Here is a 25,649-nt window from a genome sequence, read left to right as displayed (position 1 = left end):
CATATACAACAGCCTATCATATTGGGCTTCACTTCCGTCCAAAAAACAAGAAAATCGAAAGAAAAGAATAGAAAAGAAAAGAATAAAGTGCAGATACTATCGACTCGACTCTCGGAGTTTCCCTCGGAGTTTTGGATCAAACAAGATCCTTGAATTTCCCATTGGTTATGAATGGCTCCGCCCATTCGGTTATTGTCTCCTTAATTCCTACCGGATGCTTTTCTATTGGTTTTCTTCCTGTAACAATCTATTGCAGAAGAATTCCAAAACTGTACACATCACAGCTCTCGGAAACCTTCACCCGCATCGTTCACAAGGCGCCGCCGACGACTCCGAGGTTCTCTCTCTCTCTCTCTCTCTCTATCTTGCACTGTACATGGCTGGGTTATTTTTAAAACATGACAGATTTATATGTTTGGGTTTTCCTCAAACACAAAATCGTAGCTTTATATAGAAGGATTTGATTTTTTTTCTCTGCAATGTGGAAGCTAGAGGTGGATTAAAATGTTGATGCTTGAGATAGAAGGATTTGATTTTTTTTTAGTATTGCTGTGGTTTTGAGTACTGCAAAGAAAAGCGACCTAACATGAAGGAAGTGGTTCTGGGATGATTCGGGATATTTTGGGGGGTTAGGGTTGTTCGGGGTAAAACGCACGTTTTGGAAAAACAATTAAAATAAAGAGAAATTACTTACATCAGCAGCTGTAGCCGCAGTGAGGAGAGGGAAAAAAAAAAAAAAAAAACACTATATATGGTGTGCGGAGAGTGCGGCTGACGTATAGCGGTGCTCTAAAATAAATCCACCTCACCCGTGTTGGAGAAAAAAGGGCCTGAAGAGTAGAATTACTCCACTACTCATGTCGTAAAGTTTATATGATCAGCCACGGGAAGAGGTTCGGAACTCATTTCTCTTCCCCCCCCCCCCCCCCTCCTTCTTCCTTCCTTCCTTCCTTCCCTGACCCCCTGCAGACAGACTCTCAGTGCCGTCGTCACAACCATCGCCGACACCAGGTATCACTCTGTGTCCACATTCGAGTTGCCCTAACTTTTAACTTAGAAAAATGCTACTTTGCCCGCTCTATTTGCCCCCTCATTTTGACAGATCATGTATTTTAATTTTTTTTTTAATTTTTTCTTTACTTAATAGTTAAGTAAGTGACTATGTATTGATATATTTTTTTTTATCTTTTTTAAAAATGTTTTAAAATGATAAAAAAATATGAATAAAAAAATTGAAGAAAAATAAAAAGAGAATTTGAACTAGCAGTAAGGTTGAGCGGTGCACTCTGAGCAGCAGAGTAGCACCGCTCTATAACTTATCGGTCGTCGTCGGACTGGGTATAAGAGAAATTAGGCTTGGTCAAATGGTCGGTTAGGCTTGGTCGGCGGGGGTATACACCATAGTTGAGTTTGTGACTGGGTATACACTATAGTTGAGTCGGTTATGCTTGCCAACTGGATTTTGTCACTGGGTATAATTTTTTATGCTGGAAATAATTTTTGGTAATTTTTCAGCTTGCTCTTGTTGGTTGCAGACACTGGGAAATAATTGGGAGCATTGTTAACTTTTGGAGACTAGATTAACCTCTTCATCAAAAGAGAGCTCAGTGAAATCAACGAAACTAATTCCCTCAATCTCTGGATGGGGAATTTGTTACCGTTGGATCAAAAGGGGTTAAATTCCACCAAGTAAAGCCCTCTCTTTCTATTGTTGGGTGCGAGTGAAATGACTTGACCGTCTTTTTTTATTTTATTTTTTGTGTAGATGGCTAGGCTAGATAATGGATAGTCGCAAGGAACAAATTGCAGTAATAAAGACACGGCCGGGGTCTTTCTTACCCTGTTTGAATTGGTTTTCTTGAAATTTGTTAGTTATTTGAGTTGTTAATTCTTCTTGTGTGTGTTTGTTCCTGACGAATGAGTTCCCAAACATTTTATATATCACATTGGAGGGCTGAATTTGTATAACTCTTTGTCGGCAGCTCGTCTATGTGCTTTCATCATGCTTCTGTAGTTAGTTTACATGACTTGGTGCTTTTTTTACGTGGAAAGTTTTCAAATTGGTTTAATACTAAGTGTGCAATTTGTTTCTTAGGGTATTTTTTTCTTCGAAAGGTAGAATGACGGAGGCTGTGGATTGGGAAAGTTCTTCAGGCGGGGCGAGTGAAAAGGAGGCCTATTTACAATATATTAATTACGATGATGACAATGAGGAACATCCCTTTAAGTCTTGGTTTACATCAAAGATGCAGTTTAGGTATGATAGAGCTTTTGAGTAGAACTGACAAAAAAGAATTTTGTTTTGTTTATGTTGTAACTTTGGGTTATGTCTTCTATTCTCAGGAAAGATAAATCAACAGCCTGTTGGATTGATGAAATTGGAATGGCTCAGGTTGTAGAAAACAAGGGTAAAATGTGGAGGACAATGGGGATAGTTCGTGGCGGCAAGACTTATTATTCAATCGAGGAAACTTTGTACGTGAAATGTAGATTTTTTAATCTCTTATTGCCTTTTTTTAAAGAATCAGATCATTGTTTATTTTGTTGATACTCTCGAAACCAGGATGTACTGGTCTTTTCCATAGTTCCTTCCATTTCCACTCATTTTTCTTGGTATACTTATTTCTGGGACCCTTAACTTTTTGGACATTTATTTTCTAATTTAGCATTCCCTAGTGTAACGCAGAGGTGATATTTTTCTTTGTCTAACAGCAAATATGCCTTAAAAAAAATTGAGAAGACAAAAAGGTCAAAAGGTTGGGGGAATACCTCGATATCTTTCATTAAATTCATTAAAAGTTCAATCTTATCCAGTGAGTTTCTCATGATTCACTGGATGAAAGGCAGTGCTCATTAACTGTCCTTCATTCTGTATTGCATCTTTTTCTCATTCTTTGTTGAGATGGAATCATTTGTGAAGGGAAACTTCTTATTTTGGTAGGTTTTTGATGGAAATAGGGGCATTGCTTCTCATGGATGACAATGATTCAAGTCTTTCAATAAAGGATATATATGCCAAGGTTAGTGGATGCGCTTGGGAGCTGTTTGAAGTTTATAGGCACCTGAAGTCCCTTGGTTACATTGTCGGGCGGCATGGTATTGCTTGGTCTACAAAGGGTGTTAAGAGTAGCTCTCAAAGTGTTTCTCTTCAAGGCTCTCCACAAAGCAGTGAAGTGGACGTAGAACTAAAAGGCGAGAGGTCCATCATCGAACTGTTTAATGACTTTCACATTAATGAAGCAAGGGCAGTTTTTGACGTCTATCTCCCAAACAGCAGGTTTAGAAAGTCCTCTCCTGGAAACCCAAGATTTGTGCTCTGCTTAACTAGGTAATCATATTTGCTATTTTTTTAACCTTTTTCTTTTGGTGATTATTTGCAAGTTACTGTTCTTCATATCATCATAAGATGTACTTGGGCTATGCCTCCTTTTTTTATGAATAAAATTCTCGATTACCTATAAAAAAAATCATATCATCATAAGATTTGTGCTTGTTAAACCTTTCAATGAGATATGACATTTCTTTTTTCAAGGTCTAGAGTTTAATATCTTGAAAAATTTACTTGGAAATGGACTTGTGCTTTCCATACAATCGTAACATATGAATCAAGATTATTTTTTATAAGTAAATCAAGTTTTTATTCCTCTGTGCTTGTTGCTATGCCTTTTTCTATCAACAAAGTTGTATTCTTACTTGTCCAATAAAAAGGGTAAAATAAGTTTTTATTAAATCAAATACTAAGGCGTAGCCCAAGTACACATGGAGTGTACAAGAGAGGAGCATATGAATCAAGATTTTTAATTTATGCCTCTCTTAGAATATATACAAATAGGTTATGTTTCACTAATATAGAGTTCCATTTAGCAGTTGTGAGCAGTTAGAGAAAAGTTCCATCCTAATTTGTCCTCTTCCTTGGTTTTGTTGGTGATTGGTCTTGCATGCTGATTTTTTGGACTTTGAAAAATTTATGGATTGCATTTGGTTAAATTAAAGTGATAAACAGTACTGGCGAAAGAGATGGGCAGTTCTGCTGGTTGAACCTGTGCAAATACTATGCTTTTAACTTTCCGCTTCCACTAAAGACCCTCTGAACGTAGACCTAAAAAAGCATTTAGGTAACTGTGCAGATGGAAAAAGAGAAATGACAGCAAAATATATCTTGTGCGGTTTTTGAGATTATAACGTTAGAATTTTTCATCACATTGTATCTGATGTAAAAAAGACTCTAGTCTTCTGGAAATTGGCATCCTGAGAAGGAGGCGTCTCTTTATCATCATTGAAAAGTTGTGTCTTAATCCACAAGATAATTGTAATCTCTGCTCGAAGAAGATCAATTAATGTATCAAAATTCATTTTTTTTTTCAATTTTTATTAGGGCATCCTTGCTTGTTCTTTTCAGTTTGCTTTGAAAGAGATCTATGTTCACTTCTATCAATGGATCTGCATAAGCTTCTGAATTCCTCACGACTTGCCTTCTATTGTAGGGGTGATCCACCATCCATAGCAGACGTTGAAGTCCTTGAGAGGCAATGTGGAGGCTTTCCTTTGCTCTTTTGTCATGTAGAGTATGGACGAGTGTGTTACTTTTCCTTCGAGGTTGTGGAGCTTCCCATCTTACCTTGACTCTGCCAGCATGGATGCGGTGATTAATAGGTACATCCAACAGATAACGAGAGCTTTATTTTAAAGCAAGGTTAGACTTATAAATGTTTAAAAAGTAACATGCATGCACCGTGCTGCAATGATTAGACATTCGGTTTATATATTTTGATAGAGAAAATTTGAGCAATTTCGGTTTATATAGTCTGTACATCTACTAATAACTTAGTTCCCCAGAGAGAGAGAAATGTAATGGCTTCTTTTTTCTCCGCTTTCTTCCCATCAAATGCTACGTATGGTTGTTATTGTTGGCTTAACATACTCCTAATTAACACGAACGAGTTTATTTGGAGTGGAGCAATCGGTTAAGATTGCAAAGACAACTTGAAAAATGGAAAAAATTCTCTCTCTCTCTCTTCTTTTTTTTTTTTTTTTTTCTCTTCAATGAATACGATATTCAGAGTAAATTCGACGCTTTCCCAAATTATCTTCTATAATTGAGTACGTGCCATACAGCCATATGGGTACATTTTGGATCCCCCAGTGTTCCGGAGAATTTATGAGGAAGCACATGTTTGATCCCATTTATGATTTACTGATAACATCAAAGGACACCGAATCACGCAGATAAGCAGACCCGCCATGTCCACATAGCTTGCAATTGTTTCAAAAAAATTGCACTTGCTTCTTAATATTTTATATCCGCCCCGGTAAAAATATAAAAGGTAAAATGAAAAAGGAATTGAACAGTATGGTTGAATGCAAGAGCAAAAACAAGCGGACGACTTTTCCATTGTTTGTATTAAAAGAGTTTTAATACATCCAAGAACGAACGCCCCAAACCAACTTGAAGTTGTTACCATTCCTGTTATTTGTTTCTCTTCTACCTTTCAAGGGCTGCAAAGGTTCTTGAGATCCTCCTCCTTAGCATACCAGCTCGGTATTATCTTCGATACATGGTGATAAAGATCCTTGTAGGAATTCCTAATTGTCCCTTCTGCAACTCCAGTAGCAACTGAAATATCTGCATTCACGTGGCTTAAATCAGAGCATTTCACTTAGTATAACAATTAGCACCTATAGTATGACATAGTATATGCAGTCATATCTTTTTTGCATGTATTACAAAGCAGCATGTTGTCAGGCCCAATAAATTTATTTATAATATGAAAATGATTGAATAATGTTGGATCATAATGTTTTTTTTTTTTTTTTTATAAGTATGTTGGATCATAATGTTTAACCCTACGATATCAGCACATTGAGAATCATATAAAATATAACTGAAAAAATATGAAATAAATAGAGTAATCCATGATTCATGTATAATGCACCCTTCGGACTTTGGCGCCTTAACAAATATAGAGTAAAGTATGGACCTTTAAGAGGTTTCTTATCGTCTGAAAGCTGAGTAATAATGTAAATGACTGCTGCTGCAATTGATATTGGACTCCTCCTGGAATTTAGGAAAAAGAAACCATAAATATAAACAAATATTGACCAAAACAATTTCGATGAACACATTAGATACATTAGGGACACAACAATGAGAGCGACATACACATGAATTGAAATATACACAATCATAAAGTATGTAAACTGCATCCTCACTCAGACTCCAATATTAATTTGACAAGTCAAAAGTTGATTGCATATGGAAGGAAGAAGCTTAATCATTTCCTCTTTAACTTAGTAGGCATGGTCAAGCTCAACAATGAAGGTGACCACACTGAGAGACAGCATAGTGATGTCATGAAGCCCTTTCTCATGCCAAAACTGTGATACCCTCATATGATATATGATAAGGATAAAGGTAGGTCATGTATGGGATCCCACATTACTTGGGAAGGAAAAGTTCTTACTCTTTATTTTTTTTTTTTATAAGTAAAAATATTATATATATAAATCAATAGGAGTAATCAAGTACACTGGACGTATACAAGAAAACACCTAGCCCATACAAGAGAGCCCCTAATGACCCAAAAATCCCATGAAACCTACCCAAAATACACCAAGCCCGAATTGGACACAACTCCCCAACCCCAACCCCTTGTTTCCATAAAACTAATCCTCTACCCAAACATCCCACAACAAGATTGTCTTCACATTGCCCTCCCTTTATTCTTCCCTCGACTTGAGCTACCTCCCTTAGCATCGTAGTTGATTGAACATAGAAGACGCTTTAACTCCCTGCTTTTCTTAAAATGTGATTTGGTTTCAAGCGCGTGACTCGCCTCAATCGCAGTGAGTAGAGCTTTAAATTGATCTTAATATTCTCCCTGTTCTCCATATGAAAGCCCTAGGATTTGCTGAAGTCCGTTAACTTTATTCAAAACCCAATCTGATGGTGAACCCGCTATATCTTTTAATGGAGGGATAGAAACCAATGGAACGACATTATCTCCAACCATTGTACCCAACTATACTTCCGATTCCAAACCTTCCCCCACATGAGGCACCAATGACAAACTGCTAGTGTCCATTGTTTGTGCCACCATTACAGGTTCCTCCCCTCCTATTGTTCCCTCCGTAACACAAGAAGGGGAAGCACTACCTTTTATAACCCCGTTTGCATCTTCCAAAAGAGGTTTGAATGTTTCTTCCAAAATATTCGAGACCCTGGAGGGTCCCCCTTCTTCAACTAAGGATGAACCCTGGACAAAAGTAACAACCCTATTTGCATATGGTAATTGAGGTCCTACAACTCCCTTAGAAGGCATAGTGACATTAGCATGGATAAAGATGCCAGCGTCCAACGACCCAATCTGTGACGGCATTGAAATGCCCTTTGCCGGCACACTTGTGGCCTTCAAACCCGAAGGATCTACCCCTTGCCCTCCCTCATCCATGCTCGGCCCACCGCCAAAACCCATGACTAAGTCCAGCCTCTTATCCACTTTAATCATCAGATCTCTCACATACTTCATAGCTCCCTTCAATTGAGCTTTGACATCCCACAAGACCCCCTCCACCTCTCCTAATGTCACCTGACGGCCTTTGTCTCCTACAAGTGTCTTACTCTTTCCTTCTACCATTGAGCTGTTCTCGACCGGACTACCCGCCAATGACCTCAACACCGCAGCATACGAAGCGCCTTTGATTGAGGACGGCCTTCCCACTATTTTTCCAAACTCCCCAGTAACACTTCGAATGGATTGCAGAAAGCCTTTCCATCCTATGCCATTAGCGCCCTCCGGAATCACCAACAATCCTTTCCTCCTTCCATTCCAGAATTCTGAGAGTTGTAGAAAGCTGCCCCTTGCGTTAGCATGATGTTGAATGATAAAAACTCCATTACCCATCCTTAACTCTTTGAAGAAACCTTCATGACAGATAAGTTCTAAACAATCCTCAATCCCCTTAGCCACCCACGAAGCTGTCATCCCCCCTAGACACATGACCTTAGCTATCCTTTTGCTACGTTCAGAAATACAAAAATTATTTCTTCCCTCTTTCGTAAAAACAAAAGTTTTTTATTCCACTTTCAACCACCTCTCGCCTTCCAACTGAGACGAGTCCACATCGGGTGTCGTCATCGTCAAATCCCTCTGTGCCCACTGCTCTCTACTGCTCCAACTTCATCTTCTTAAAGTACAAGAGCAGAGCTTCATCCAGGTCGGTTTTTGCAAAAAAACCTGGTCGCCGGAGGGGGTTAACGCCGGATGGCCCTCGGCGGAGTCGCAGGGGCCCGTCGACCTTATCTGTGCCGGCGGTGAGGGGTCACACGCCATTCTAGAGTGAGGAGGGTGGCGGCTTTTATGTAGGGAGACAGACAGATCTGGTTTCGGCGACAGAAGCAAACGACAGAGAGACGGACGCCGGAGACAGAGGTAGAGACAAGGACAGACGACGGCAACAGATGGCACAGAAGGACTACACAGACGACGAAAACTGAGACAGAAGTTGTGAAATCCGGTCGCCGGAGGTAGGACCGACACTAGCTGGCCCTTAGAGCAGCACCGGGGCCCGTCGACCAAGTTTGTTGCGGTGGTGAGATGCCACACGCCGGCTAGGGTGGGGGAGGGGTGGTGGCTGGTCTTGCTCTTTATAAGATTCCAATGGGACTCTAATTGTATTATTGACTAGTCCTTTTGGAGTATAGGCCATGTGGTTTGAATCTTCCATTGGGATGTTACAAATGGTATTAGAGCCTATCCCAACCAGAAATGTGGGACTTGAGCCATGCTACCTACGAAGAACATGCCCAACGAGGACGTTGGAAATTTAAAAGGGGGAGATTGTGATACCCCATATGATAAGGAAAAAGGTAGGTGGTGTATGAGATTCCACATTGCTTGGGAAGGAGAAATTCTTACTCTTAATAAGGTTCCAATTATATCATTGACTAGTTTTTTTGGAGTATACGCCATGTAGTTTGGGCCTTCCATTGAGGCGTTACAAAACAGACTATTTGTAATTACAATTATCTTATTGATGTCGTTATCCACCTTCCCAACTAGCATACAAAACCTTCACCTTAGCATACTTTTTGTTAATGACACCTACTAAAAAATTACTATTTGCATCCCAAAAAGAACTCTTATGGCTTCATGTGGCTGGCCTCCAATATGTGAATATGTGATCAAAACAATTGATCAGCTCCATCTCTTTCCCTACAAAATGGCATTAGTTTGGTAAAAAATTGGGGCTAGCTTTCCCCAGCCACAAGTCCATCCCCACCCATGTGTTGTACCCAGGATCTCCCAAGGGCAAAGATCAATAACTCTTTTATATCATTTTAATTCTGCCGGGGATTCATTATTTAACATGCTTTCCACCCATACGTCAAATCATTAATTCATATATCATGAAATCTTTGATCACAATAAACAAGAATAATAATAATTGAGCTGTACAGTGCATCTGGGAATAACAAATTATATGTTAATGCACTGAAAGGAGAGGTAAACTTCAGTCATGAACATATACTTCACTTGCTGCATAAAATATGAAGATACAAGTGAATCCCAAAAGTACCTTATGTCAAACTCTTCTGACTTTGTAACAGCTTCTTGGGCAGCTTTGACAGCTTGATTATTCATACCAAGATTGGAACAAAAACGCCTCTAAAGATAAAATGATATTAAAGTCAGTCTGTGTCACAAATTATTGAATGCCGAATGAAGTTATCAATTTCAGAGAACATCTCACCATAAAGTCCCCAGCATGTATTGTTCCCATCTCCACCGACTGACCATTCTCCAACCCCAGCTGTTTCACTATATATTCTTTTGCTCGGCCAATTTCCTTCTTTGTGGCTCCGTTGGCGACAGAGCAAATTTCTAGTTGAAATCCACAGTTTCAGGGAAGCTCATTCACATTTTTTTTTATAGGTATGCAATAATTTTATTAACAAAGGCAATGCATAGCCCCAGTACACGGGTCGTATACAAGAGAACAGGGAAGCTCATAGGCATAGGGAAAGATAAATCAGGAAGCATCCATGTTAAAAGAATCATAGGCTGTACCCTTTACAGTGCGTGGCTTATCTTCTTGTCGACAAGCAATGTACAGGCAAGCAGCCAGTAATGCATCCTGGTTTCTCCCTCTACTAGACTTTTGATCTTCCACCCTCTTATATATCTCATTAGCCCGGTCCTTCAAATCAATAACAAAAGCATCATTAGGAAAGGAAAATAACAAGAACAATTCCAAAGGCCAAATAATAGATACAGTGGTATCAGGACTGAAGATGAAACTAGAAATTCAAAGGCGTTTACATTTTTTTTCCCAGGGAAAATGTTGTTCCAAAATTGATAGGGAGAAGAGGTCATCTTAGCTGGATACATCATATAACTATAACTTGCAACATGATGTCAATCATGGTTCTAAAAAGAGAATATTCCACTACACGTTCAATTTAAAAAACTCAATTTTAAATTGGGCCAATTTAAAAAATTTGAAATGTTAGATTATCTCTTCAACAAATCTGAGGAGCTCTTGAAAATAGAAAAGAAAATGTTTCTTTAATTTAAATTCAACAGCTCGGGTGGATGAATTCTGAAGATCCTTATAGATAATGAACAAATATATAAAAAACAGATAAAAAAATTGATGTCCTAGAATACCCAAATTCAATTTTCTCTTCATTAGTCCTGCAGATGAACAGGCTTGACATTTTTTATTTATAAAAAGCACCTCCATTATGCAATATTTTACGGATCTAGAAAATTGAGTCAAACCAAAATATATATTACTATTTTTTATTGTATTTTATGGATATTTTCTTACTATACATTATTTTTAGAAATGTCTGTTTTACTTTCAATCAGACGTGCGCTAGTGCTTAAGTGTGCCTGGTGCTTTCACCAATACTGACTCCCAACTATTTTGCAGTTTTCATACTTAAACTCCACACAGATATTAAACAATATTTTGTTGATTTTCTTGCATGTGCTAAATCAACATCTCCGCTGATTTTTGTTGCTCATTTTTTAAACTCAAAAAATTTGTCAAAAGCAATTATTCCCCAGCTAATAAATTTCAATATTGCAACTATGATGTTTTAGGTGTTTACAGCTAACACAAGTTTCATGTTACATTCTTTCACATTGGAGGTCAAAAGCATTATAAATTGATCCTATTCTTTAATAGTTATTTTTTATCATAACCATGCAGCCACACGTTCCTATTGCCTTCAACGTTTGATAAATGAAAAAAGTTTAGATACTTCATCTTTGAGACTTATAACAAAATTAGAGAGCATGAAGACATATTGGCATTTGGATGTGCTAAAACTTTAGTCACATAAATGAAAAATCATAACAGTGAGTAAATAGCGTACCTTTATGGTTGCAACAAGGCCCAATCTGAAACATAATATCACCACATTAGCTTCATATTTCAGGATTCTTTTCATCAGAAAATAGAACTGCTGGCAGAATAACATATTAACGTTTCAATATTTAACATAACCAGAAAATATAGTGATATGCTAAATTGTCGCTGTATTTTCACAAGATATTTATTGAAAGCAAAAATTACTGCAATATTAAAGAAATTTTTTTCCATATGTAATATAAAACTTGATGAAAATAGAAAGGTGAAACTCAAGTTCACAGAGAATATATGATATGTAAACCTAACTAGAAAGAGTGAACAGAATGAGAAAAAACTTAAAAGCTAGAAAAAGAAAAACAGTCAAGAGCAACAATCCAGTGCAAAAATCAAAGATCAGCCTGAGTAGCTGGCCAATCAATATTGGCATATCATAAGCAAAGTAGTGGGTTGCTTTATTAGTCCCTTAGCAAGCCAATATCAAGCAGGTTAGTAATATTTTCTATTGCCATTCCCATGCTTTCTAGCTGCCAAACATACCCCAAATTCAATTACTCAGAAGATCAACAAGGAACCAATAATTTTTCTATAGTATCAACGAGGAACCCATGTTAACAAAATCAAAACTAACCAGACACCTTACCAACGGGCTTCTGAAAAGAAAAAACACACCGATCAAGGTCAATCACAATCACAAAACCCGAAGTCCAATTCCGATTCCTTTCTATCTTGCAATCAATTAGTCGGAATCGAAGTTTCTCACTTGCCTCGACGTATTTCCCACAATTTCTTAGCATCCAAACAAGTGCCCATAATGCCAATGCTAAAATGAGGAAAATAAAAGGAAAATAAAATTTGAAAAATTACCTATCAGACATAGTAGCTATGGTCTTGAAGGCGAGGATAAGCCCCCGATCCGGATTGGAGCCGCGGTTCTGCCATCGGCCGAGCGAGGATGAGAGGAACTCACCTGTGGCACCGTTGGGCTTGGCTATGACGGTGGAGAGGCCACCGTCGGTCAATAGGGGGTTGGTGGGGCCGCCGACACGGACGGGATCGTTGTCGCCCGATTCGTTGGCGAAAGTCCGCCACTCGGAGGTCTCATCGATGGAGTGTGACTCCAGAACCAGCCCGCACTCGGAGCAAACCGTGTCCCCGGCCGAGTGATCGAAAACCACTTCCGTCTGCCGCTTGCAGTCCGAACAATACGCGTCAGACATGTTTCTTTATTCTTTATTCTTTATTTATTTCAAACAAAACAAATATGTTAATGTTTCTTGCAGATTTTCCTGTTGGGGTTTCTGAGGGGTTTCCTCTTCTTCTCCTCTGCGTTGCGAGGCCGAAACCAAGAGGAGAGAAGAAAGGGAATGGACGAGAAAGGGGAATGAGAGGGGGGGTGTTAATGTTATTTTCTTCTTTAAGTTTTTATTTTTATTTTTTATTTTTATAATGGATAAGTGTTTATTTTCATTATTTATCACTTCACATTTCACACTTTATATTTTATAAAAAATATTCTTATATTCTACAAAAAACACCTCACAAACCCACACCTTATAAAAAAATAAATAAATTTCAACATCATAAGATATGTGATGTTAATAATTATTGATTTGTAATAAAACTCTTACACGAATATTGCGAGCGTGATGTCGTAATACGCGTTGAAGATTAACTTTTGTTTTAAGAAAAAAAAAAGATTACGGCTTGAAAAATGTTACATATCATGATTTGATTGCAATTATGTATTTTTAAATTTAGCATTATTACAATGAGATATATTTGGAGACTCAGTTGTTTTTTCTCTTCTTTGAATTGTACTGGATGAATATTATAAGTCCAAGGGGAACTTTTTCCCTAGGAAAGGCCCACGGGGCCTCGCCCAGAACCCAGCTCAGTGGGGTCTTTATCCAAACAATGAACGAAATGTCAATCAGGAAAAGATGTTGTCTAGTTGACAATACCGATTAACTTGACACAATTACGACTATCATTGAAAACACAATTACACCGTATTAATAGTGCTGTTAATTAAATCACACGCCATAATCATAAAGCTGATAAAGAGCCACGCCACATTAAAGAAAGTTTGACAGCACTCAGCAGATACCAAAAAAGAAGCATGGATTTCATGAGAAAAAAACTATCGACACCATCTCCAGACACGGTATAAATAGCAAATTTCAGGTACCGTCTCTGATTCTTAGATTCTTTTACTTATTTACTATACTTTAAGAATATTTACTTAGGCATAGGAGGCTCCGGCTCCAAAGCCGCCCTCTCAAAGTTGCATCATTTTCTACTTTATGCAGGATTCGTTTTCGAAGATTCCAGTTATCGGAACTTAATTTAAAAATATACGAAACACGAAGTTAATAATAAGAATAAAATATATATATATATATATATTTACTGGTCAATCTAGAGGACGCACTATCAATAATGTTGACATGACATGATTTAGATTTATAATAATTTTTTATAACCAAATTATCTTATAAATTAAATTACGAGCAGTTTCGTGTGAGAAATATTGTGAACTTCTATTTTTCTTAATTGGAAATTGTTTAGGCCAATAACAACGGATTCGGCAGGTGTGAAATTACTTTAATAATAGTTTTTAATTGAGTCATTGTACTTGATGTTGAGGTTGTGTCATTTTACTACTCGCATGATATGATTTAATTTATAATAAATTTTAGAAAAATTAAATTTACTTATCTTCCATACCAACTTGCAAATATAAATTTAGGTAGTGTTTTTATGATAAAAATGATTTTAGGAACAACCAACCATGACCCATGGCGAGCGCCGCATTTGGTTGGTACATATTCATGACATTAGTTAGTTGCAGCATTCTCTTTGGTTGGGTCTCGAAAGTAAGTAACTTCAGCGTTTGGTTACACCTAAAATGTTTATGTTCAGATCCACTGACAAGTCGATGTCTGCTGCTTCTGTTCCATTGATTCGTTCTCATGCTCGACTGTACGTCCGACCCCATAATTCTGTGGTTTCCCTCCCACCTTGAACTTGAAGGAAAAATAATTTACATATAATATTTTTTATAACCCTTTACATAATTATGTTTTAAATTAGAAATATTTTTATAAAATATCTTATAAAAATAACATTATTTTATAAAAATATCCTCATTTTATAACATTATTATATAATATATTATGTAATATGTTGTGTATATATCATTACTCGAACTTGAAGTACTCTTTGCAGCTAGTTTTAAGGTGAAATATCAGGTCTTGTGTTGGCTGTTGTAATATTTACTTTTATCACAAGTAATACAACTCTCCATTAATCAACTTATATCCTACATCAGCTTCTTTGAATTCCGAAACATTTTTTCTTTTATTGCTAGTCTTTTAGTTTGGGTGTCGGAAATTTCAATCTTTGTCCATGAAACCAAAAATTCAAGAACTTCTCGATACTTGCAAGTAGCATTCATCCCCTAAATGGAATTCCCATTTTCAGTACAGGGTCACAAGTTACAACACAACTTATTGCCTGCTGAAACATTAATTTTTTTTTTCAATTTTTTGCAAGTAACCACCATCTATCGATACCAATAACCCAAAATCCCAAATTATATTGACATAAGTCCAATTTGTTTGATTGATAAAGTATACAATATATTTAAGAGTAATGATACACGTATAACTATTTTTACAACATTTTTTATGATTATATTTTAAAATGAGAGTATTTATTTAAAGTGATTGGAAGTGGTAAAAATATCCTTAGCCCATATGACATCCCAACCCAGCCCAAAAGAGGATCTCATCAGAAATGAAAGGAGAGAGAGAGAGAGAGAGGGCTAAAAAGATGTCAGAGAAAAAATAAAGGATGTGACGAAAGGGTAATGCTACAGTCACCGTTACTTCTTTCCGTTTTTCCTTCCCGCTTGATGTGGTATACGACCGTGGCATGCTTTTCTTTTATTTTTTTTTCCTTTTCAGTTTTCTTCGCTTCGCTTTTTTTCTTCCCACATCGTCTTCCCCATTTCATTTCGTCTTCATCATTCCATTTCATCTTCCCGAATCCCTATTCCATTTCGTCTCTCTGCAATTTTTTTTCTTTCGCTTCACTTTTTTTTTTACTTCCCATTTTGTCTTCCCCCTTCAACCTTTCATTTCTTCTTTCCTCCGATCCATTACAGATTCACTCCCCTTTGATTTCATCTCTCTGCATTTTTTTTCTTTCGGCATTTTGTCTTTTTGCACTTTGAAGCCACTCTGCATTTCATCTTTCTGCAGACTGTCTCTCATCCAAATCCTCGACACTGGCACATATTTACAAGATTCAAACCATAAATCCCTGTTTCTAGCCATCAGTAAAAATGAAAATGAAACGGGTTGGAGGAAGAAGAATAAATGGGAAGAAAAAAAAGAAGCAAAAACAAAAAGAGAAAAAAAGGCAGATGAAATAGAGGTGGAAGACGAAATCTGTAGAAAGGGTTAGCATCATTGTCAAATCATTTGGGTTGAGTTCAGCAACGTGAATGGTTGCCGCCCATTTAGAAGCTAAACCTTCATAAATTTTCCTTTGCGAAACTTGTTGAATATGCTTTTTTTCCTTTTGTGTTGCACTGCTTTTGTTTCAACTAGGAATTGGACTCAAGTAAGCTCATCCATACGAATCTCAGGAAATTATTTAGAGATTGAAATATTTACCTTTCAATAGAACTTCAGTTCAAGTCATAATGGAAATACAAACAGGTGATCTTGTTATTTCTTGTCACAAAAAAGAAAAAAAGAATGGGAATACGAAATGGAAGGTGAAGACGAAATGGGAAGCAAAAAGGAGAAAGCAGAAACGAAAGAAACAAAAAAGAAAAGGACTCTGGAGGGGAAGACGAAATAGAGGAAAAAATAAATAAATTTAATACATACGTGGTATGTCCACATCAAGCAGGAAGCAGGAACGGGAAGTGGGAACAGTGGGTATAGCATTTTCCGTGACGAAAATGATTGAAAAAAAGGGAGAATAAGAGAAGTGACATAAAGTAACAACTGACATGGGAAAAAATAAAGGGGAATTTGGATTCAAGGGATTCAGATGGGGGGACTTCGGGGCGACTAGAGAGGAAAAGTTTCTTCAATCTCTAGATGGAGAAACTTCAGTTTTATTATTTATACAGTGAGCCACAAGAGACTAGGGGTGCACAGGAATTGACGAGATCGGCCTTTGTAGACTGGAGCCATCCGTTGGAGTTAAAAACCAGTCAAAACTGGTGGAGAACTAGTCGGCCTGCGGTAGGAAATATAAGAAACCGATATTAGCCAGTTCAGTCCCGGTCTAAACCAAGTTCAAATAGCCGAATAGGCCAATATAATATATATATATATATATATTATAGGTAAAATGATGTCATTTCACCTAAGTGATTTAAACGACATTGTTTAGCTCTAGGGTTTAATAACCCCTCCACCCCCTCCCCTCCTCCTTCTTCATCCCAAGTCTTTCATCTCTTTATTTCTTCTTTCTCCCCATTCACCCCACAGCGCTGCGCTGCATCCCTCCTCCTTCATGCCTCTCGGAGCTTGGCCTAGCCCTCATCTCTACAAGATCTCTCATCAGACTCATCCTCGGCCTGTCCCTCACGGTTTCACCTCTCTAAGATCTCTCCTCTCTGAAACGTCTCTCCAAGGCCGAGCACTTTGTCGTTCAACTTCATGTCGAGCTCTCTCGTTCTCCTCTCATCTCTCTCCGTCCATCTCTCCTCCTAAGTTTTTGTTATGAATTTGTTGTGAATTTTGGTTGATTTGGTTTGAATTTGTGATGTGAATTTGGGGATGAGTTAGCAACCGATAGACCAACTGTGGAACCGATCGATACCGGCCATAAGAAACCGCCAGTTCTCTCTATCCCTGCTGACCAGTTTCGATCAGCACCACCCTCTTAAAAAACTATCGGTGTGGTTTAGGTTTTGAACCGAAACTGTACCGATAATGATAGTTTTCGACCCTATAAGAGAATGTGAGAGACTATAAAATACTCTCATTTATAATGGATTTGCATCTCACACGACTTGTGGATGTAAGTCATGTGCTGAACTATATAAATATCTATGTCTTGTTCTCCATTTATATTTGCTCTATTTAACTCATATTTATTACAATGGATATATGTACGAGTATCGTTTCGCTATTCTAGACTGGCATTGTGGGCCTCAAACCACTCCAATCGAGGCTTAAACCGCCGCAACGTGGGCCGAGAATGATTAATTCTCTCCCTTGAGCCTGTTCTTACAAAGCAATCATCAATAATGATGCTATTTTTGTAAGTCATTTTGCATATCTTCATTTAAAATATAATTATATAAATAATAATAAAAATAGTTGCATCTCTATCATTTTCTATATTTATATATCAATCTCGTACGTCATCTATGTGGAGAAACATTGACAATCATTTATAAAATGGGCTTATTTTTTAGAAATAATATATATTTGCGTGTTGCTTCAAAACCATGAACACATATAAAGTCAGAGAATGAAATTTAAGAAAAGTTATTCTATTATTGTGTCGGTGTGTAGAGTATACTATTTGCATAATTTAAATAGTAATATTTGATTTATAATATTTAATTTTTAAAATTTAACTTATAAATTGAATTATGTCATATAAAAACTTTATTAAATATATTATCTACACAACCTTATAAATCGAGTTTTTAATCAAATAATATAAACCCAACAGATGGCTTTAAAGAAATCATGATATATAGGTATTAGTATTAATTAAAGTTAGATGATCGAAAAATCTTAGGGCATTAATGCAAGTTTCTGGTTACTAAAGGCAGTTTCGAAGCCAACGCGAGTCTGAATGCTTTGTTTCGCGCAAAGTTGTTTTTTCATTTTTTTTTATTGAAAAATGATAATTATAGTGGTGATTGTGTAAAAATTGTGTAATTATTTTTAAAAAAATAAATAAATATGAATTTATATAAAAATTAATAATTTTTAATAATATATTTTTTTTAAACGATTGTACGATATTTATGTATTTTATGACTGCATAAATCATTACTTTTTTTATTATCTGTCGGCCTCCCGAATTTCACTAACCGAAGTCGAAAGCCCTAAAGCACATGGGGTTTCTTTTTCCTTATTTCCAAACAGTCTGCATTTTTACGTTAGCTGTCTTGACGTTAGAGCAAATGTTATTTAGGTGGTGTTTGCTTACTGAATCCAATTTAATTTATCTCAATTCTTTTCAAATAAATTATTAATATAAATTATTATTTTTTTAATTTTTTATAAAAAAATTAAATTCATCTCAATCTATTTAATACATTTCAACTTAAAAAGCTAAAATATCTTAATCTAAAAAAGTTAAATTATCTCAATAAAATTCATAAAATATTATTATTCACAATTTAACTCAACTCATCTCTACATCCAAATAAATAACAGATATATATATATATATATATATTTATCCTACAATTTCAGATCTCGTTCACTTTCATAAAATTTTTAATTTCATCTCATCTAGTTATTACAATTTTTTTAAATTCTTATATAAAATAAAATAAAAAATTCAACTTTTTCAAATTTCAAAATAAAAATAATATTAAAAAAATATATTCTAACAATATTTTATTCGACTTTTAACTTTGAACTCAACTCACCTCATCTCATATATGAAAATAAATGAGATCAAAATATCCTTTATTTTATCGCAACGTGTTAACTTCATGTCATAGTAAAAATAATAAATAAATATATTTTATGAATAATGTTATACTCTATATTCTTGTCTTATTATGTAAGATGTGATATATTTATCATTATTGAATGATAAAAAATTTTTCAATAAATTAAAGATAATTTAATAATGATAAATATGTCACATCTTACGTAGTGTGATGAAAATAAAATGCTAGTGTGATATATAGAATTCTCCATATTTTATATCCTCAAAATTTTAAATTTTAGAGACTTTTTAAGTTTTCACACTTTGCTTAAAAAAAATAATTCACTTGTTATACAAGAAAAATCAAAGTTGCCTTGATCTATATCAATTTTTAAATCGAATTATTTGGTTAATCAAGCAAGGGAAGAAAGTAAGAGCATTAGCACTGCTTAATGTAAAGTTTGGCTAATAAGTAATGAGTTAGTCTACGTACAATTATTGAATAGAGACTGCTCACGTAGACTTGAACATTTCTATCTTTAAAATTTTTTTAAAATTATAATAATATTTTTTTCTATTTAATAAAACACATTAATGGATCTGAACACACAATCTCCGGTACTTGGAGACTGCAAATACTGGAAACTGTGTGTTCAGACCCATTTAAGTAATATGTCACTTTTTTGACACTTGGCTGCTTAATCAAAACTTGAATTTTACAATAACTTAGCCATCTCAACTTAGGGGTGGGCGTCAGGCCACCGCATTAAGTCCATTTGCTCCCCTGTCCGGCTTCTACATAGGAAAGCCAAGGACACCCACCCGCATACGACTGGCGTGCGGGCGAACTCAAGCTTTCCCCCTTCCGCCCAGCCCAACATATATATATATATATTAAAAAACATATTTTTATAATAAAATAATATTGTTTTAGCTTAATTTTGTTTGACCATCTCTCTCTCCATCTCTCTCCTGCTCGCCGTTGCCCCTTGCCCCAAGTATTTCTTTCTCTGGAACCTCTCTATGAGCTCGCTGTGCGTAGTGGGCGAATGGCCTAGGGGGCAATCTACCCCCGTCATCCGGATAGGAGGCAAGGCTAGCGGGCACCCGTCCGTGAGTGTAGGCAACACCCAAAATCTCACTCTCTATAATAATAAAATATTATTTTTATTTTATTTTATTTTATTTTCTAGCTTCATTTTAATGCATATCTTCTTGTTTGGTTTTTTAAATATTTGTTTATATCATTTTCATGATTCCTAACAACCTATACACCAAAATACATAAAACCAGTCCAACAACTTAAATTAACTTCATTTTCATTCCCAGAGCATCAAAATTTATACAAAATCAAAATATGTAATAACTATGTCCACCACAATGTACAAAAATCCGCTTATGTGAGCAGAAGAGAGAAAAAACAATTATATATTTGCCAAAAGCTACAGTGTCTAAAATATATATGTAATGGTACTGTAGTTAAACTCCAAATTCAGTATTATATGCCCACTTCAACGCAGGTGCATCTTGTATCAAATTAACCATATTATGATTTGCTAGAGGAGATGAAGATACCAATGTCAATGCTCTAAAGAAAAATATCGTTTCTTTCGTTGGAATGCCGACCGAACATTAATATATTTATTAGAGTAATATTAGATACAGTCATAGATTATATAAATATTGCGTATTTATTTTGAAAAAAAATATGATCTATCATGAAAAAAATAATTTTTTATGTATATTTTATATTTACTTTTAAAAAAAAAAATACAATACTTATATATTTGATTACCATAAATATCTTTTCTCTATTAATTATAACCCACCGTGCAATATGCATGATGCGTCATGATCCAAAGAGTAATCTTTTTCCTAGTTACTCGAGCACTAGGTAATTAATCTCTGTACGTCAGATTTTTATTTCAACTTTTAAACTAGTTTATTATTATTATCCTTGCGCCAGGCCATATTCTCGTCCCAAGACTATTCAATTGAGATTAATATATTGAAATCACGTCAGACCATATAAATTATACAATAACTGATAATTTATTAAATACATCCTCAATAATGTCTATAAATTTATATTTCGGTTGATTGACTTGTTCAACGACCTCCATTGTGGAATGTAGAAATTTGTAAAGTCAAAGTTGAGCTGAGTTAATCAATTCTTTATAAATAATAGAGGGTTAAAATGATAAAGTGAGTTTTGAAGATCCACCTAAAATGAGTTTAGATAAATTTATAGAAATTTAAAAAAGTTATGAGTCCAACATGTAAATATGTATTGAGTTAAAAAAAAATTATGAGTTTTACGTGTAAAGAGGTATTGAGTTGAGTAATATTTAATAATTTATGAGTTATATATTTAAATATTAGATTAGATTTAAATTTTAACTCAACTAAAATGAACTCAACTGTTTTCATATATTCCAACCTCAGAGTCCTTGACTATCAAGTTAGTGTGTCGTTGTCGTTGAATTAATTAATACTACAGTTGCTGCCGTTGTCGTATAGGCAAATTTGACTTCTGTTTTATTCTGACCATACGTTTACTGATGAGCTTCATCCACTCTCTTGATTAACTATTTTTCTTTGAAAAACAAAGAATTATTTAGTCCATCAAATACGAGCTCATGCAGTTTTAACTGTTCCTGTTTCCAACACTGGTGGCTGCACGTGCATTAATTAACCTGCATATGTGACTTACTCTACAACATCACTCCAAGCGGCTGATATCAGGAGCTAGCATTTTCTGCCCCCAAACGGTTTGAAAACATTTTGCCCTCAATTAATTAAGTTGCAACTTGCTCATGATTAAGGTCCTTCTAAACTATAGTGTGTGTGTATATATATATATATATATATATATAAACAGTAAGGTAGCAGTCATGAAATTTAGAAAGAAGTTATGCGTGACATGTGAAGTCAAGAGCCTCCCCCTAAGATGCCCTAATAGTTTGAAAAGGAAAAAAAGAAGAAAGAAAAAGAAAAAGAGCCTCTCCCTCAGATAGGTGAATTGTGAGTAGCTCCGAAAGAGTGTTTTAAAGAGGCGCCTGGGATGCAACCACTGCCTAGCCTGTAATTGGCTTGTGTGCTTTGTTCCCAACAATGCACACGTATTTTTAATTCCTCGATCAATGGCTGAATCAGCACCTCCTTTGAGGCTTCGACAGCTACAGTTCTCTCTCCCAACGTCTCTCTCTCTCTGACGTGAAAAGCAGCAACCTCCATTAAAACAACCTATCACCAGGCTAAAGCACTGCGCAGAACAGCAGCAATGTTTGCCACTCTCTCTTCTCATAAATTCATAATCTTCTGTCGCTTCTTTTCCCCCGCGTCTCTGTCTGTCTGTTTGTCTGTCTCTCTAGAAAATACAGAGGAAACCCAGAACCCACTCTTCTAGAATAAGAATTAACAACTATAAATATCCTCTCCCATTTTTTCATCTCTCCCCATCTCCCCTGTCTCTTCAGTTTCAGTACAAAACGTCCACAGCCAAGAAATCTATGTTTCTCTCATTGGGTCGACATCAGAACCCAGTTCAAAAGGTCGAATATATATCTCATGCAGCGAGAGAAGTGAAGAGAAGAAAGAAAGGAAGGAAAATAGTACTAAACTCAAAGGCTATAGGAAATGGTGCAATATCATCTTCATCATCACCAGTGGAGAAAAGGTGATAAACATATTGAAGAAGACGAGGAGTCTCAAGCCCTTATCATGCAGTGTGGAAGCACCGGTTGTTACTACAAGCGAACCGCGCCCAAACTTCTAACCCTCCTATATCTCTCTACTCTTTCTTTTAGCTTTACACTAGCCCCAAACCTCTTAGGATGTGGCTCTTTCTCTCTCATCAGTAAGCCTTTCTCTTTCACGGGTTTCGTATTGTGTCCTAGATCATTCGGTTTGTTTTGCTAGAGTCCTGATGTGTCTTTTTGGTTTCTACAGATTCATTTGCCGATACGAGGACAAATACTCCTATGTGTTCTTCAATCTCAAATGGTTAGTACTCTCTCTCTCTCTCTCTCTCGTTCCTTCTTGTTTCTTCTTCTTTTTTACTTTCCCCGTGAAGTTTAACACAACAGTTTCAACTTTCAACGTACTTGAAAAAGGGTTAACCCTGTGATAACGAAATGTCCTTAACTTCAATTAGTGGGCGATAAAAATTCAGAGAAAGATATAAATAATTGATTACAGTCGGCACTCTAAGGATTAGTTAGTTTAATTTTTAAAACGATATTTACCCAATAATAGGAGTGCCAGCCAGCCCTCAGCAACAGAGCAGGTGTTGATTTATTTACGTACTTCTGGTTTGAGTTTGACGAAACAATAGAAACATTGGAATATTATTAAAATAAAAATTTCCTTGCTTGATTGTTACGGTTCCCTCATGGCTCATGCTTTAATAAATTCTCTCCTTTTTTTATTTTTATTTTTTTTTGCGGAATATGAATGCAGGAACTATATGTTGTGATAGAAGCAGTATTCGTTCTGACATATGCATCATGAAAGGGGATGTAAGAACACACCCTGCTTCCTCTTCAGTCTTCCTTTATTTCTCAAGAGAGACAAATGGTCTCGTTAATTATGGTATAGAAGAGGGAGATGAGGAACTCCAACCCGAAAAAATCAGACCCTATACACGGAAATGGGAAACAAGTGTCATGGACGCCATCGGTGAATTAGGACTTAGTGCAAAGAGAGTGAATTCTGGTATAATCAGACATCATTGTGATGTCTGGCATGATCGATGTTCCGGCTGTGTTCTTCTCGACTGCAGGATATACAGGTAATGTTTATCACGAATTTAATGATGGGATTCTGCCATTGTACATTACTTCACAGCATTTCAACAGGAAGGTTGTGTTTGTCATCATTGAATATCATAAGTGGTGGATTCTAAAGTACCGGGATGTGCTTTCTCAACTCTCTGATTATCCAGTAATAGATTTTAATGGTGATAAGAGAACTCATTGCTTCCCAGAAGCCATTGTTGGTCTGAGGATCCATGACGAGCTTACCGTGGATTCTTCGTTGATGGAGGGGAATAAGAGCATTAGTGATTTTCGAAATCTTTTAGACCAAGCTTACTCTCCTCGAATCAGGGGTTTGATCCAAGATGAGGAACGAGAAGCGCAAGCTTTCTTTGTTCCCCACATCATTAGAAACCTCGATAAAAATGGAAAAGGAAGTGCAAGAGGATCAATCTGAGAAGCCGAAACTACTGATTTTGTCGCGGAATGGGTCCAGAGCGATAATCTATGAGAATTTGTTGGCGAAAATGGCGGAGGAAATCGGGTTTGGAATTTGGAGTCAAAGTTTTGAGGCCTGACCCAACAACAGAACTGGCAAGGATTTATAGGACTCTGAATTCAAGCCATGTCAGGGTTGGTGTGCATGGGGCTGCCATGACACATTTTCTCTTCATGAGACCTGGCTCTGTGTTGATTCAAGTTATTCCCCTCGTGCAAGTTTGGATTGCTTCAATGTACTGAACGCAGAATTTCGCCGGAAATATTGGATTGAATACACCTTGATTAGTGGAAACCTTGTTTGCTATTTTTTCATTCCCCGACATCGGGCCTCTCTGGTCTCCGAAGCCGAAGTACAAAGTGAGAGAAAATATAACGGAATCGAAGATGGAGGAGAGAGAAGGGGGAGAGAGATTTTAAGGGACTAATTACGACTTCGTTATTTGTTGTTGGAGGAAAATCAATAATAATTCAATGCGCCGCTAAAAACAATAATTAAATAATAAATTTAGAAATCACGATCCGGTTAGTGAAAGAATCCGATAAGCGATTTGATATTATTACTTACATTTTCTTAAATTTAAAGTGAAGAATTTTAAAATATTTAATTTAAAATTTGAGTATAGCTTTTATAGGTCGGTTGATGAAATTAAAAAGCGGCAATATTGGTGGTGACGTGACTACCAGCTGAAACATCCAGGCTGCATATAGTTGTGTTTAGATGTTGAAGTGAGTTGAGTTGAATTGAGTTGAGTTAAGTTGTGATGATAAAATATTATTAGAATATTATTTTTTAATATTATTATTATTTTAAAATTTGAAAAAGTTGAATTGTTTATTATATTTTGTGTTGAAATTTGAAAAAATTGTAATGATGAGTTGAGATGAGTTGAAGTGAATTTGGTAACCAAACGCACCTAAGTGACTTGAATTGAATCGACTTGAGATAATAAAATATTATTTTTTAATATTATTATTATTTTAAAATTTTAAAAAATTAAATTATTTATTATATTTTATGTTAAAATTTAAAAAAATTATAATAATAAATTGAAATGATTTGAAATAGATTGATGAACCAAACGCAACCTAAATTTGAAGATATAGTTAATATTGAGTTGATAATTGGCAAAGCCAACAAAAAGGGTCTAACAATAAGTTAAAAAATTAAGCCGACAATGGATTAGCCTTGATCAACTATAAACCAAAATAAAAAGGCCAAAAATGCTGGGGTTATTTGTGTGGAGCCTGATTTTGTTTGTGTGACTCGATTTGATAACCGACTCGATTTGATAATCGACTCGATAAAGATTTTTTGTGATTTTTTTGATGAATTTTCAATGAGGATTGAGCTGATAATTTTTG

General features: G+C 36.0%; 2 protein-coding genes and 1 pseudogene across 8 annotated transcripts; 2 read left to right on the top strand and 1 right to left on the bottom strand.

The window, feature by feature from the left end:
- Window positions 1-102: 102 nt before the first annotated feature.
- On the top strand, window positions 103-4,799 carry LOC121265119. Of its 7 annotated transcripts, none has more exons than XM_041168615.1 (6): window positions 103-337; window positions 1,536-1,689; window positions 2,116-2,159; window positions 2,344-2,475; window positions 2,942-3,328; window positions 4,485-4,799. In XM_041168615.1, the coding sequence occupies exons 4-6, from the start codon at window positions 2,384-2,386 to the stop codon at window positions 4,621-4,623; spliced, it is 618 nt and encodes a 205-aa protein (XP_041024549.1). In that variant the 5' UTR covers window positions 103-337; window positions 1,536-1,689; window positions 2,116-2,159; window positions 2,344-2,383; the 3' UTR covers window positions 4,624-4,799. The 7 variants fall into 7 exon arrangements, with proteins under 7 accessions (XP_041024549.1, XP_041024547.1, XP_041024548.1 ...); XM_041168613.1 differs by having other exon boundaries at window positions 2,116-2,257; XM_041168614.1 differs by having other exon boundaries at window positions 1,536-1,690; window positions 2,106-2,159.
- Window positions 4,800-5,354: 555 nt separating this feature from the next.
- On the bottom strand, window positions 5,355-12,782 carry LOC121265114 (transcription initiation factor IIB). The gene is made up of 7 exons (XM_041168602.1): window positions 12,244-12,782; window positions 11,384-11,408; window positions 10,068-10,197; window positions 9,751-9,881; window positions 9,577-9,665; window positions 5,979-6,055; window positions 5,355-5,623 (listed from the first exon to the last, which is right to left on the bottom strand). Exons 1-7 carry the CDS (start codon window positions 12,594-12,596, stop codon window positions 5,490-5,492), a joined length of 939 nt encoding a protein of 312 aa, XP_041024536.1. The 5' UTR covers window positions 12,597-12,782; the 3' UTR covers window positions 5,355-5,489.
- A 9,480-nt stretch (window positions 12,783-22,262) lies between these two features.
- LOC121264765 lies at window positions 22,263-24,527 on the top strand (annotated as a pseudogene).
- The last annotated feature ends 1,122 nt before the right edge of the window (window positions 24,528-25,649 follow it).

The sequence above is a fragment of the Juglans microcarpa x Juglans regia genome, chromosome 5D (genome assembly GCF_004785595.1).
Source record: "Juglans microcarpa x Juglans regia isolate MS1-56 chromosome 5D, Jm3101_v1.0, whole genome shotgun sequence".
NCBI lineage: Eukaryota > Viridiplantae > Streptophyta > Magnoliopsida > Fagales > Juglandaceae > Juglans > Juglans microcarpa x Juglans regia.
This window is presented reverse-complemented; position numbering and strand designations above follow the sequence as displayed.